We start from the raw sequence: 15,518 nt of genomic DNA on the forward strand, positions 1-15,518 counted from the left end.
GCGTGGTTTTGGGGGGGGGGGGGTTAGCCACAGTGAGTCAATGAAAGCCCTTCAAAAGCCATCTCTGAGTTCACTATAGCCTTGTGGGTCTCATGGACACAAGGCCATTTTCTTTCAAAGCAGGATATTTTGGGGGCACATCTCTCGGGTGGAAGTCTTTAAAAGTTGAGGTACCAGATGTGGGCTCCAAACCCTTTTCTTGTCAGAGAGAAACTGGGACTTCTTCATTTCATTTACCCAATGAATAGGAGTCACTCAGCTCATTTATGGATTTCTTTCAAAGGAAATGTTTCCATATGTGGCTATAGATTTGGTGTGTCCATGGGAATAGATGATTTGAGCTTCCTATGTCACCATTTCAAACTGGCAAACTACATACCAATTCTAATCTTCAAAAAGTAGGTAAATATTACACAGAGGGAATAACTCCATCTACAGCTCTATCCAAGATATTGAGGAATATATACATATTTCCCTCGTCGCTGGAGAATGTCATCACAGAACAAGACTGCTTTAACACTTAAAACATTTTTCCAACCTTGGCCTATTTCTAGCATCCTTATTGTTTCTCCCTACCACAGTGCCTCTTAGGAAGAACATTTATAAATCAACGAACTTTCAAACAAAGAAAAACATAAAATAAAACAAAAAACTTTAGTAAGTTTCATACATTGTTGGGGAATTTTAAAATGGGAAATAACTTTGAATAACCATTGGGCACTTTCCTAAATAGATACTACATTACCTTATGACTTAGCAATGCCACTTCTAAAGATTTATTCAAGAGAAGTAAAAATTTTCATAAAATGAAATATCCAAAGATTTATATAAGAATGTTAATTTCAGCTTTATCCACAAGAGTCAAAAAGTAACCAACTCAAATATCCATCAACAAATGAATACATCAATTGTGATATATTTGCACAACAGAATACTACCTCAGTAGTAAAAAAGGAATGCATTTCTGATTCATGCATCAACATGGATAAATCTCAAAAACATCATGTTGAGTACAAAAAGGAAATAAGAAAACATATGCTGTATGATTCCATACACATAATATTCAAAAACAGAAAAAACTAATCTACGGTGACAGAAATGAGAATAGCAGTTGCTTCTCTAGAGGTTGGAGAAATGACAGGAAAATACATGATGAAAATTTTAGGATGATAGGAATGTTCTGTATCTTTTTTCTTTTCAGAGAGAGAAAGCAAGCAAGCCGGGGACAAAGGCAGAAGAAGAGAGAGAGAGAGAATCTTAAATAAGGGGACTCAATCCCATGACCCTGCCATCATGACCTGAGCCAAAATCAAGAACTGAACACTCAACCAACTAAGCCACCAAGGTGCCCCAGTAATGTTCTCTATCTTAATTGGAGTTATGATTTCATGAATATACGTTTGTTGAAATTTATAAACTGTACTCTTCAAATCTGTGCATTTTATTTTGTAAAAGTATACCTCAACAACAAGAGAGGGTATGTAAAAAAATTAATGAGTGACAGGTCTCCTCAACCTTATTTCACTTCATGCCTTCATTTACTAATTCAACAAATAATTATTGAGCATCAACTGTGTTCTCAGCCCAAGAGATACAGTGAATAAAAATACAGAAAACTCTGCTCTCATTACACATGCATTGTAAAAGGGGAATACAAACAATACACAAGGTAAGTATTTTAAATATGTATATTTAAAGACTGTGATAAATTTAGGATTAAAGCAGGGAAGGGGGATATGAAACATTGGGAACATTCTATGAAGCCAGCATTACCTTGATTCTAAAACCAGACAAAGACCCCACTAAAAAGGAGAATTATAGAATAAATAAAATAACAAGCACTGAGAAATAAAATCTAGGGAGAGACACTGCAGATAATAAAAGACAACTGGGGAGAGAAAAGAGAGGAATGCATATGTGAAAAATGAAACTGACAAGCTTAGGTCAATATTTAAGGTTTCTTCCTTTTTAAAATTTTTCTACTTGCATATGCATGTAGAATTCATGCTACACTTGACTTTACTGGGGAAAAAAACTGAGCTTTCCCCGCTGAGATCAGAAACACAACAGGGATGTCCATTCTCACCACTGTTGTTTAACATAATGTTAGAAGCCCTACCCTCAGCAATCAGACAACAAAAAGAAATATAAGGCATACAAATTGGCAAAGAAGAAGTCAAACTTTCACTCTTTGCAGATGACATGGTACTCTATATGGAAAACCCAAAATACTCCATCAAAAAGCTGCTAGAACTGATATGTGAATTCAGCAAAGTTGCAGGATACAAAATCAATGTACAGAAATTGGCTGCATTTCTATACAACAATAATGAAGCAACAGAAAGTGATATCAGGGAATCAATCCCATTTTCAACTGCACCAAAAAAACATAAAATATCTAGGAATAAACCTAACCAAAGAGGTAAAAGATCTGTACACTGAAAACTATAGAAAGCTTATGAAAGACACTGTAGAAGACACAAAGAAATGGAAAAACATACCAAGCTCATGGATTGGAAGAACAATTATTGTTATAATGTCAATACTACCCAAAGCAAACTACACATTCAACGCAATCCCAATCAAAATAACACCAACATTTTTCTCAAAGCTAGAACAAACAATCCTAAACCTTGTATGGAACCACAAAAGACCCCAAATAGCCCAAGTGGTGTTGAAAAAGACAACCAAAGCTGGAGGCACCACAATTCCAAACTTTTGCCTGTATTACAAAGCTGTAATCATCAAAATAGTACAGTCTTGGCACAAAAACAGACACATAGATCAATGGAATAGTACAGAGAACCCAGAAATGGACCCACAAATATATGGACAACTAATCTTTGACAAAGCAGGAAAGCGTATCCAGTGGAAAAAAGACAGTCTCTTTAGTAAATGGTGCTGGGAGAACTGGACAGAAAAATGAAGAATGAAACTGGACCACCTTCTTACACCATACACAAAAATAAATTCAAAATGGATGAGAGACCTAAATATGAGACAGGAAATCATCAAAATCCTTTGGGAGAATGCAGGCAGAAACCTCTCTGACCCCGGCCACAGCAACTTCTTACTAGACATGTCTCAAAGGCAAGGAAAATAAAAGCAAAAATGAACTACTGGGACCTCATCAAGATAAAAAACTTCTGCACAGTGAAGAAAACAGTCAGCAAAACTAAAAGGCAACTGACAGAATGGGAGAAAATATCTGCAAATGACATATCAGATAAAGGGTTAGTATCCAAAAACTATTAAAAAAAAAAAACTTACTAAGCTCAACTATCAAAAAACAAATAATCTAGTGAAGAAATGGGCAGAAGACATGAATAGACACTTTCCCAAACAAGACACTCAGCTGGCTAATAGACATAAGAAAAAATGTTCAACACTGTTCAGTATCAGGAAAATACAAATCAAAACCACATTGAAATACTGCCTCATACCTGTCAGAATAGCTAAAATTAACAACTCAGGCAACAAGAGATGTTGGCAAGGATCGGAGAGAGGAGAACTCTCTTGTATTGTTGGTGGGAATGCAAACTGGTGCAGCCATTCTGGAAAACAATGTAGAGGTTCCTCAAAAAATTAAAAATAAAACTACCTTATGACCCACCAATTGCACTACTAGGTATTTATCCAAAGGATATGGGAGTGCTGCAACCTAATGTTTATAATAATACTATCAACAACACATGCAACCTAATGTTTATAATAATACTATCAACAACAGCCAAATTATGGAAAGAGCCCAAATGTCCATCAACTGATGAATGGATTAAGAAGGTGTGGCATACCTTGAGGGTGTTATGCTGAGCGAAATAAGTCAGGCAGAGAAGGACAAATATCATATGTTTGCACGTATAGTAGNTTAAAAAAAAGGTGTGGCATATATACACAATGGAATATTACTTGGTAATCAAAAGAATGAAATCTTGCCATTTGCAATAACATGATGGAACTGGAGGATATAAAGCTAAGCGAAATAAGTCAGTGAGAGAAAGACAAATATCACATGATTTCATTCATATGTGGAATTTGAGGAACTTAAGAGATGATCATAGTGGAAGGGTAGGAAAAATATGATAAAAAAAAGAGAAGGGGGCAAACCATAGAAGACTCTTAAATACAGAGAACAAACTGAGGGTTAAGGGGGGGTGGGGGAAATGAACATTAAGAAGGGTACTTGCTGGGGGGTGTCTGGGTGGTTCAGTCACCGAAGCATCCGACCAGCTCAGGTCATGATCTTGTGGTTCATGAGTTCGAGCCCATGTGGGCTCTGCTGACAGCTCAGAGCCTGGAGCCTGCTTCAGATTCTGTGTCTCCCTCTCTCCTTGCATCTCTCTCTCTCTCTCTCTCTCTCTCTCTAATATAAACATTTAAAAATTTTTAATTAAAAAAAACGGCACTTGTTGGAATGAGCACTGGATGTTACATGTAAGTGATGAATCACTGGATTCTACTCCTGACTACACTATATATTAACTAACCTGAGAATAAATTAAAAAAAAAAAGGAATATAAAAAGACAAAGTTATAGAAAATTTGTTACTGTACTATCATTTAAGACTGATAAGAATGTAGGGACACCCAGGTGGCTCAGTCGGTTGAATGTCCAACTTTGGCTCAGGTCTTGATCTCACAATTTGTGAGTTCAAGCCCCACATCAGGCTCACTGGTGTCAACACAGAGCCAGTTTCAGATTTTGTCCCTCTCTTTCTGCCCATCCCCCGTTCATGTGCTCTCAAAAGTAAATTAAAAATGTTTTTTAACTTAAAAAAAGTCTCATAGGGGTGCCTGGGTAGCTCAGTTGGTTAAGCATCTGACAGCTCAGGTCATGATCTTCCAGTTTGTTGTGTTCAAGCCCCGCGTCAGGCTCTGTGCTGACAGCTCAGAGACTGGAGCCTGCTTTCAATTCTGTGTCTCCCCTTGTCTCTGCCCCTCTCCTGCTCATGCTATCTCTCTCTGTTTCTCAATAATAAATAAATGTTTTTAAAAAAACCTTAAACAAAAAAAATCTGGTAATACAATAAACATATTCACTTTTATTTTTTCAACGGAAAAACAGAGGACTTTTTAATGTTAAAAAAGGGAGGAAAAGGAAAAAAGAAAAACAAAGTAAGCTAGAATGTTCTGACTATACTTTGATGCACAGATTTCAGTTTGTAACCATATAATTACATTAATTATTTAACAACAACAAAAAATATTTAAAGAATTCTCAAAGACAGAGCAACAGTGACTGGATTTACTCTCTTGTCTGACACAAATTTAAAAATCAGACAAAATATGTGACACAGAGATCCAGGCAATTACTTCTGATACTTTAGGTCCATCTCTGTACTACTTTCCAATGAAATCTGGGCATTTATATACAATGATTATATAATGATTTGTCTATAAATCTTCTATCTCTCCTACTAGATTTTAAAAATTTAGGATCCATGTCTTAGTCATCTTTTTAGCCCAAGCACACAGCCAAATAATATTTACTCATATCTAATGCATTTTCTAACTACCCCCACCTTTTATTCAAGTTAGTTCCTATGTTTACAGTGACTTTAACATCTTTTCTATTACTCAAAACACCTAATTTTGTAAAGCCTTCCCTTCCCTAGCCATCCCTAGCCTCTAACCCCTGAAAAAATTACTTATGTTTTCTTAGAACTGTATGTGTATCTCAAATCCTAATCATTTGCTTTATATATTGTCTTCTCAAAGATCTGAGTAACATTTGCTTATTTTTGTAGCTCCATTTCCTGTAACTAACTCTAGTATAATTCATCATAATAAATGCCTTTCAAAGGAATTAAATAACACATCTTTTGTATATTCAGGAATTGAATCATTGTACATACACTGGCAAAAATTTTGGTCTCATAACAAAAAAAATTTTGGAATATTTGGATACCTAATAAAAACTAGAATAAATAAATAAATAAAGAGAAATTGCAGGGCGTTTGGGTGGTTCAGCCCATTAAGCACCTGACTTCAGCTCATGTCACGATCTTACAATCCATAAATTCGAGTCCCGCGTCAGGCTCTGTACTAACAGACAGCTCAGAGTCTGGAGCCTGCTTTGGATTCTATGTCTCCCTCTCTCTTTCTACCTCTCCCCTGCTCATGCTCTGTCTCTATCTCAAAAAATAAATAAACATTAAAAAAATATTAAAAGAAAAAAGGAATTGCAATAAACAGAAAACTATACCTATAACATAGCATTTTTTCGTCTTTTTTTAATACTTTGTTGTCAAGTTGGTTTCTATATAACACTCAGTGCTCATCCCCACTAGTGCCGTCCCATGCCCATAACACCCCGTCATCTCCCCCCCACCCCCGTCAGCCCTCAGTTTGTTCTCCGCATTCAAGAGTCTCTCATGTTTTGCCTCCCTCCCTCTCCCCCCTATTTTTCCCCTTCTTCTCCGCCATGGTCCTCCATTAAGTTCCTCCCAATCCTCCTATACGTGCAATGACATGGTATCTGTCCGTCTCTGCTTGACTTATTTTCCTCAGCAAAACACCCTCAAGTTCCATCCATGTTGTTACACATGGCTAGATTTTCTTTCTCATTGCCATGTAGTATTCCATTGTATAGATAAACCGCATCTTTTTTTTTTCAAANGTTGGCCATCTGGATGTCCTCTTTAGAGAAGTGTCTGTTCTTATCTTCTACCCATTTATTCACTGGATTGTTTGTTTTTTGGGTCTGGAGTTTGGTGAGTTCCTTATAGATTTTGGATGCTAGCACTTTCTCTGATATGTCATTTGCAACTATCTTTTCCAATTACGTTGGTTGCTATTAGTTTTATGGATTGTTTCCTTAGCCATGCAGAAGCTTTTAATCTTGATGAGGTCCCAATAGTTCACTTTTGCTCTTGATTTCCTTGCTTTTGGGGATATGTCAAGTAAGAAGTTGCTGCGGTGGAGGTCAAGGAGGTTGTTTCCTGCTTTCTCCTCTAGGGTTTTGATGGTTTCCTGTATCATATTCAGGTCCTTTATCCATTTTCAGCTTATTCTTGTGTACGGTGTGAGAAAATGATCTAGTTTCATTCTTTTGCATGTTGCTGTCCAGTTCTCCCAGCACCGTCTGTTAAAGAGGCTGTCTTTTTTCCATTGGATAATCTTTCCTCCTTTGTCAAAGATTAGCTGGCTTATACCTTTGGGTCCAATTCTGAGTTCTCAAATCCATTCCATTGGTCTATGTGTCTGTTTTTGTGCCAATAACATATAGTCGATGATTACAGCTTTATAGTAGAGGCTAAAGTCTGACATGGTGATGCCTCTATTTTTGGTTTTCTTCTTCAATATTACTTTGGCTATTCAGGGTCTTTTGTGGTTTCATACATATTTTAGGATAGTTTGTTCTAGTTTTGAGAAGAATGCTAGTGCAGTTTTGATTGGGAGTGCATTGAATTTGTAGACTGCTTTGGGTAGTAATGACACTTTAACTATATTCTTCCAATCCATGAGCATGGAATGCTTTTCAATTTCTTTGGGTCTTCTTCAATTTCCTTCATAAGTTTTCTATAGTTTTCATCATACACATCTCTTATATCTTTGGTTAGGTTTATTCCTACGTATTTTATGGTTTTTTATGCAACTGTGAATGGAATCAGTTTCTTGATTTTTCTTTCTGTTGCTTCATTATTGGTGTATANAAAGAAGCCTGGCTAGAAGTTTGTCAATTTTGTTTATTTTTTCAAAAAACCAACTCTTGGTTTCATTGCTCTGTTCAACTGTTTCTTTGGTTTCTATATTGTTTATTTCTGCCCTGATTTTTATTATTTCTCTTCTCCTACTGGGTTGGGGGTCCACTTGTTGCTCTCCCTCTAGTTCCTTTAGGTGAGCTGTTAGATTTTGCACTGGCGCTTTTTCTAATTTCTTGAAATAGGCCTGGAGTGCAATGTACTTTCCTCTTAGGACTGCCTTTGCTGCATCCCATAGAGTTTGGATTGTTGTATTTTCATTTTCATTTGTTTCCATATATTGTTTAATTTCTTCTCTAATTGCCTGATTGGCCCATTCATTCATTAGTAGGATGTTCTTTAACTTCCATGTTTTTGGAGGTTTTTCCAGACTCCTTCCTGTGATCGATTCCGAGTTTCATTCATATCATTGTAATCTGAAAGTGTGTATGGTATGATCTCAATTCTTTTCAAATTGAGGGATGCTTTATATCCCAGTATGTGCTCTATCTTGGAGAATGTGCCATGTGCACTTGAGAATAAAGTGAATTTTATGGCCTCAGGATGCAGAGTTCTAAACATATCTGTCAAATCATCTGGTCCAATGTGTCATTCAAGTCCATTATGTCTTTAGTGATTTTCTGTCTAGTTGATCTGTCCATTGCTGTAAGTGGAGTATTAAAGTCCCCTGCTATTAGCATGTTCTTATCGATAAGAGTGTTTCTGTTTGTGATTAATTGTTTTATGTATTTGGGTGCTTCCGTATTTGGTGCGTAGACATTTGTATCTGTTAGCTCTTCCTGATGGATAGAACCTGTAATTATTATATAATGCCCTTCTTCATCCCTTGTTACTACCTTTACTTTAAAATCCAGTTTGTCTGATATAAGTATAGCTACTCCAGCTTTCTTTTGACTTCCAGTAGCATGATAGATATTTCTCCATCCCTTTACTTTCAATCTGAAAGTGTCCTCCAGTCTAAAATGAGTTTCTTGTAGACAGCAAATAGATGGATTTTGTTTATCCATTCTGCTACCCAATGTCTTTTGATGGGGCATTTAGTCCATTTACATTCAGCGTTATTATTGAAAAATATGGGTTTAGAGTCATCGTATCCTTTGTGGGATTTATTCTTGCGGTGGTGTCTCTGGTATCTTGCCTTCTTTGCGACATTTCCCTCAGAGAGTCCCCCCTCAGGATTTCTTGTAGGGCTGGTTTAGTGGTGACAAATTTTCAACTTTTGTTTATTTGGAAAGACTTTTCTCTCTCCTTCTATTCTGAATGACAGGCTTGCTGGATAGAGGATTCTTGGCTGCTTATTTTTTCTGTTCATCACATTGAAGATTCCTGCCATTCCTTTCTGGTCTGCCAAGTTTCAGTAGATAGGCCTATAACCACTCTCATAGGTTTCCCTTTGTATGTTAGGGCCCTTTTATCCCTAGCTGCTTTCAGAATTCTCTTTTCCTTATATTTTGCCAGTTTCACTATGATATGTCATCCAGAAGGTCGAGTCAAGTTACGTCTGAATGGGAGTTCTCTGTGCCTCTTGGATTTCAATGTCTGTCTCCTTCCCCAGATTGGGGAAGTTCTCTGCTATAATTCATTCAAGGACTCCTTCAGAGCCTTTCCCTCTCTCTTCCTGTTCTGGAATTCCTATGATACGGATATTATTCCGTTTGATTGTATCGCTGAGCTCTGGAACTTTTCCTTTCCTGTTCCTGGATGAGTTTATCTCTCTTTTTCTCAGCTTCTTCTTTTCTGTAATTGTGTCTTCTAAATCACTTATTCTTCTTTCTGCCTCTTCAATCCGTGCATTGGACGCCTCCATTTTATTTTGCATCTCATTTACAGCAGTTTTTTAATTCATCACAACTATATTTAAGCTCCATAGTCTTTGTGCCAATAGTTTCTCTGTTGTCTTCCATCCCTTTTTCAAGCCCAGCAATTGATTTTATGACTATTGTTCTAAATTCTTTAGTTATTTTGCTTATATCTGTTTTGAGCAGTTTCTTTAGCTGTCAATTCTTCCTGGAATTTCTTTGGAGGAGAATTCTTCCGTTTCATCATTATGGTTAGCTTTCTATCTCTTGTTAGTTTTAAAAGCTTTTTATGCACTCTGCACCTGTGAATGCTGCTGTACCACAAAGAAGGCTCATTGACTGTCCTGGGCCTGTCCGTTCAGAAAGTGTTCTTTGAATGGTGTCTCTTGGTCTCTCTTGTTGAGACCTTGGTTATTTTATTTTCCTACTCGTAGTGGTATATGGAACTCTCCACCATGTGTACTTTGGCTTCTTTCTTGAGGTAGCCAATATTATAAGCCTTTTACTTTTTCATGCATAAAACCAGCTTATGTAGGAGGTGAAATCAATGCAATTGATATCCTGAATGCATCAAGGTTCCAGAAATAACAGCTGTATATGATGGGAGCTGCACAGGCTTCGCTGGATGACAGTCACAGCGAGGAGATGGCAGCATTTGCACAGCTCCTGCCATGAGAAACGAAAACTGGTATCTCCTTCTGCTACTACTGGCTCATGTTGGAAATGAGCCTGATGGTATTGACCAGGCATCACAATACAACAGAGCATTTAAAGGGAGGAGGATAAGAATAGGAAGGACTCCATTTGTCACACAACCATGTTATTTATATGGTAATATATCTCAAGTGATAAATCCAGTAACAGCAACAGATACTAACCACTACAGAGTTTAAGTCTTCCTGGCTTCCTCGAACAAAGACAAAGGAATGTCTCCACTACATTCTTTATAGTCTGGCTGCCATCAGCTTGCTCTCTCAAAAACCTGTAGATATAGGCTATTTCCTGCAACTTTCTCCTCTGGAACCTCACAGCACTAGTTGTATAAATGAAAACTATGTAAAAATTCTGTTTAATTAAGTATGGAAGTCCTCAAAAAATCAGACACAGACTTACCATATGATCCCGCAATCCTAATTCTGGGTGTATATCCAAAGAACTGAGGCAGAAACTCAAACAGAGCTTCATACATTCATTTACATACCAGCATTTTTCAGAATAACCAAAACATGGAAGTAACCTAAGTGTCCACTGACAGATGAATAAACAAAATGGAGTATATACATAGAACAGAACATATTCAGCCATGAAAGTGATGGAAACTGTAATAAACGCTACAACATGGATGAACTCAGGACATTATGCTAAGTAAAATAAATCAGACACAAAAGGACTAATACTGTATGATTTCATTTATAAGAGGCACCTAGACTAGTTAAATTCACAGAGAAAGTAGAATGGTTGTTGCCAGGGACTAGGGAAATGAGGGAGTGAGGAGCTATCATTTAATAGATACAAAGTTTCAGTTTGGGAAGATTAAAAAGTTCTGGAGATGAATGATATGATGGTTATATAGCAATGTCAACATACTTAATGCCACAGAACTGTAAATGTAAACATGGTGAAATGAAAAATTTAATAGTATTTTACTACAACTTTTAAAAACCTATTTAGTTAAGAGGTGCCTGGGTGGCTCGGTCAGTTAAGTATCTGACTCTTGATTTAGGCTCAAGTCATGATTTCACAGTTTGTGGGACTGAGCGCTGTGCTGCTAACACAGAGCCTGCTTCCAATTCTCTCTCTCCCTCTCTCTCTGCCACTCCCCTCCAAAAAATAAACAAACATTAAAATAACTCATTTAATTAAGCCCTTTGTAATGCTTAGTTGTGTTGAGAGTTTCCTTCCAATCTCAATGAAATCAAGTTTTCAAATCTAGTGGATTTCATTTTAGAGTCCACCATCTCAAGTACAGAGACCATCCCACTTAACGTTACAAATAGTCCTGACAGTTTATATTTCACATTTCCCTATTTGAGCTAAGATGAACAGCCAGTTTCCAAACACCTATTGATACTAATATACCCACCAACCAACTAAAAAATTACATCATTATTAGTATCTTTGAAGCTTCCAGAGTGATAATTCCTAATCACCTTCCAGTTTCCACTAAGTTGACTCTTATCCTGAATTCTTCCTTATTATTATCATTTTTAAGAAAAATGTCTTTCCATGAATGAGTACAACGCCCATGAAACTTACACGTGACTAATAATATTTAGAAAATACAGACTTATTATTCACTTATTCATTACATTTATTAAGCACCGATTCTATTCTAAGCTTAAGAAGCTCATAGTTTGGTAAAAGAAACATAATAGGAGAGATGGGAGGAAGGAATAAGTAGAGAAGAAAACATGGAAAGAAAAGATAAAGACGGGAAAGAGCAGTCATGTTAGGAAACTAAAGATTCATTTTCATTAAAACATACATTTATGTCAGAGAGATTTTTAATTTAATAATTGTCAAAAATGAAAGAAAAGAGTAATACATGAGTTATCTTCCACATTACGAGAAAATTCAGATATATCCAAGGGATACTCGAAAGCAAAACGCTTAGAGGACTGGAGCACAACACAAAGCAGACTTATTGTCAGTACTACAATTGTAAGGACACTATGATTTCAAGGTCTCTTCAGAAAGAAGAGAGAAGGGCTTGAGCAGCAACGTAACAAGTCACTATCACAGACAGCACAGGAAGCAGCATGGTAGATTAAAAAGTTATTTACAGTATGGTCCTTATTCCTCCTGCATCAGGTTTACTTGGGATGCTTATCAAAAATACAGATTTTTGGGGCACCTGGGTGGCTTAGTCAGTTAAGCGTCCAACTTTCGCTTAGGTCATGATCTCGCGGTTCGTGCGTTCGAGCCCTGCGTCGGGCTCTGTGCTGACTGCCAGCTCAGAGCCTGGAGCCTGTTTCAGAGTCTGTGACTCCCTCTCTCTCTGACCCTCCCCTGCTCACGCTGTCTCTCTCTCTCTCTCCTAGAAATAAATAAAAATTTAAAAAAAAAATACAGATTTTTTTAGGGGCACCTAATGGCTCAGTTAAGTGTCTGACTTTGGCTCAGGTCATGATCTAGTGGCTCATGAGTTCAAGCGCTGCATTGGGCTCTCTGCTGACAGCTGAGAGCCTGTAGCCTGTTTCATATTCTGTGTCTCCCCCTCTCTATATCCCTCCCCTGCTTGTGTGCTCGTACTCTCTCTTTTAAACAAGTAAACATTAAAAAAGAATTTTAAAAATACAGGTATTTAGACTCTGCCTCATACTACTGAATCAGACTTTTTGGAAGGAGGGCTCCTAGTTTACTAACCATCCCAGGTGATTCTTACACTTATCCAAGTGTATTCAGGGGGCGCCTGGGTGGCTCAGTCAGTTGGGCGACCAACTTTGGCTCAGGTCATGATCTCACAGTTCGTGGGTTTGAGCCCCGCGTTGGGCTCTGTGCTGACAGCTAGCTCAGAGCCTGGAACTGTTTCGGACTCTGTCTCCCTCTCTCTCTCACCCTCCCCTGCTCACACTGTCTCTCTCTCTCAGAAATAAATAAAACATTAAAAAAAAATTTAAAGTGTATTCAGAACCACCAATACAATGGAAAGAGAGCCTTGCCCACCTCCCAACTGTTGCTGGATATTTTCAGGTAAACCACTTTAACTCAGTGCAAAAGTTTTACTGTCGTTAGAAAGAACTACTGGGGCATTTGGCTGGCTCAGTTGATAGAGCATGCAACTCTTGGTCTCAGGGTTGTGAGTTGAAACCCCTCGTTGGGCATAGAGGATTGCTTATTTACTTACATATACACATACACACACAAATAAAAATGAAAATTATGGTTACTGAATTATATACTATTTTAAATTTTACTAAGCCTGGTTGCTGTGTTATTGTTCTTTAACATCATTAGTCTAATTCTAACAACCTACATAGATGCTTTTATTGGCAATGTGTGTGTACTAAGAAAAATAAAGCATGTCTCTACCATTTTCCAAAATAAGCTGCCTATAATTCTGTACTCACGTAATATACTCACAAGCTGTTAAATGCAAATAAATACCAAACAGTCCCACAGTGCAAATGTATATACATTTTGTCAATCAGCAGTTTGATACTACCAATCATCAACCCAGTTTGTTTTCTGTTTTGTTTTGTTTTTTTTTAAGTAGACTCCATGACAAATGTGGGGCTTGAACTCTTGAATTCAGCTCAAGTCATGATATTGTGGTTGGTGAAATCAATCCAGCCCCATGTCAGCTCAGAGCTCAGCAAAAGAGCCTGCTTGGGATTCTTTCTCTCTGCCACTACTCTCCTGCCCATACCCCTGAGCAAGCTCTCTCCTCCTTTCAAAATAAATAAATAAACATTTTTTTTTAAAAAGAGTAAACTATCAGCAGCCAAAGGTAAGTATCAGTCAAACTAATCACATTAATATAAATTTTTAACAAAAGGGTACACCAAATGTGGGGAAAGAAGAATCAAAAAGTAAGAATTTGCCCATTACTGACCAAGAGTTACTATAAAGATATCTTAAAGATACTAAAGGACAGTACTCATAGAACTATGGCATGATTATCTAAACACTAGAAATAGAACAAGAATAATTCTAGACTTACCATAGCTTGGGTAAGCTATCCTCCAAACCAATCCATGCACTTTGTTCTGCTCTGCTTCCCTATTTACCAATCCATATTCTGATGACCAAACTGGTTTCTCAGGTATCCTAATACCAAGAAGAGGATGTCTGAATAATGGTTACAAGTACTGTGGTCAATGTAAAAATGTCTATCCTGTTGTAAATTAATATTCTAGTTAACAAATCTGCCTCCTGTGAAGCTGTTATTCTGAATCAACTTCCCAGAACACTATCACTGATAGATAATAGACAAAAATCAAATAGTATTTACGTTTGCAAAGAACTAAGCCATGGATTGGGATAAATCGGCCAATCTCTCTCATTATTTGAGTCACATTTCACAAAAATATCAGAACCTGGCATTAACAACTATGATTCAATCTTAGCAGAATTTTAAAGTTAGATCTTTTTCTCCATTTACTTTCAAATACACCAAACAGGAATTCTGTTTATGATATCATAGGCATATAAATAAGTATATAAATTTATACAGGCCAAAAAAAAGCATTTTTTATATAAGCTAAACTTTCCTCTAAATAAGCAAATGACAACAGAGTGAATTAAAACTATTCTCTAACTGTCCACTTTTCAATGTCAATTTTTCACACTTAGCCAACTGGCAAATTGCCTTTGCAAAGCTACTGAAATTAGAGCTCCAAAACAAAAAGACTGACAGCTTTACCTGGCATTTCATCACATTCCATTTTGATACGTGAGAGATGAAAAGCCAAAAGATAACTTGGATTTTAAGCCATTAAGGCTTAAAGTCCCTCATGTATCATGCACATGGTTCTTCCTGTTCTGTTCTTTTACGACTCTGTCTATAACAATGATTTTTATTTAATTTCATTCTGCCTTATACTATTATTTGCCTTATTATTACTTATAAAAATTTGGGGGGCTTTCAGGGCGCCTGGGTGGCTCAGTCGGTTGAGCATCTGACTTCAGCTCAGGTCATGATCTCATAGTTCGTGGGTTCGAGCCCCACGTAGGGCTCTGTGCTGACAGCTAGCTCAGAGGCCGGAGCCTGTTTCAGATTCTGTGTCTCCCTCTCTCTTCGCTCCTTCCCTGCTCATATTCTCTCTCTCTCTCTCAGAAATGAATAAAACATTTTGTAAAAATGTTTTTTTTAAATGCGGAGGGGCTTCAAACGTAACACCAGTTTTCTGTCAAGTAACATTTATTAAATTCTAGCCTTCTAGAGGTCAGAAAGCTATAAACCTTAGTATAAAAAAGCCTTGAAAGAGCATAATATTTGGCAGTCTTTCAAGACAAAAATTACACTTCAGGATCAGTCCAGAGGTAACATCTCAGAAAAACATAGCAGGCTCTAA

The 15,518-nt window shown here is 37.2% G+C and overlaps 1 protein-coding gene across 2 annotated transcripts in view; it reads right to left on the reverse strand.

Moving 5' to 3' along the window:
- The window catches only part of FAF1 (Fas associated factor 1), a 449,320-nt gene that overhangs the window by 405,162 nt on the left and 28,640 nt on the right, over positions 1–15,518 (reverse strand). The window contains exon 1 of one of the 2 annotated variants that reach the window (XM_077779703.1): positions 14,165–14,269. The exons of the other annotated variant lie outside the window; for it this stretch is intronic. Within the exon in view, the coding sequence (XP_077635829.1) occupies positions 14,165–14,167 (3 nt within the window). The 5' untranslated portion in view covers positions 14,168–14,269. Of the gene's footprint in view, positions 1–14,164; positions 14,270–15,518 lie in introns of those variants that run through there. 2 annotated transcript variants of the gene reach the window in all.

This window comes from Crocuta crocuta, unplaced genomic scaffold (genome assembly GCF_008692635.1).
Source record: "Crocuta crocuta isolate KB4526 unplaced genomic scaffold, BGI_CrCroc_1.0 scaffold168, whole genome shotgun sequence".
NCBI classification, from domain to species: Eukaryota; Metazoa; Chordata; class Mammalia; order Carnivora; family Hyaenidae; genus Crocuta; species Crocuta crocuta.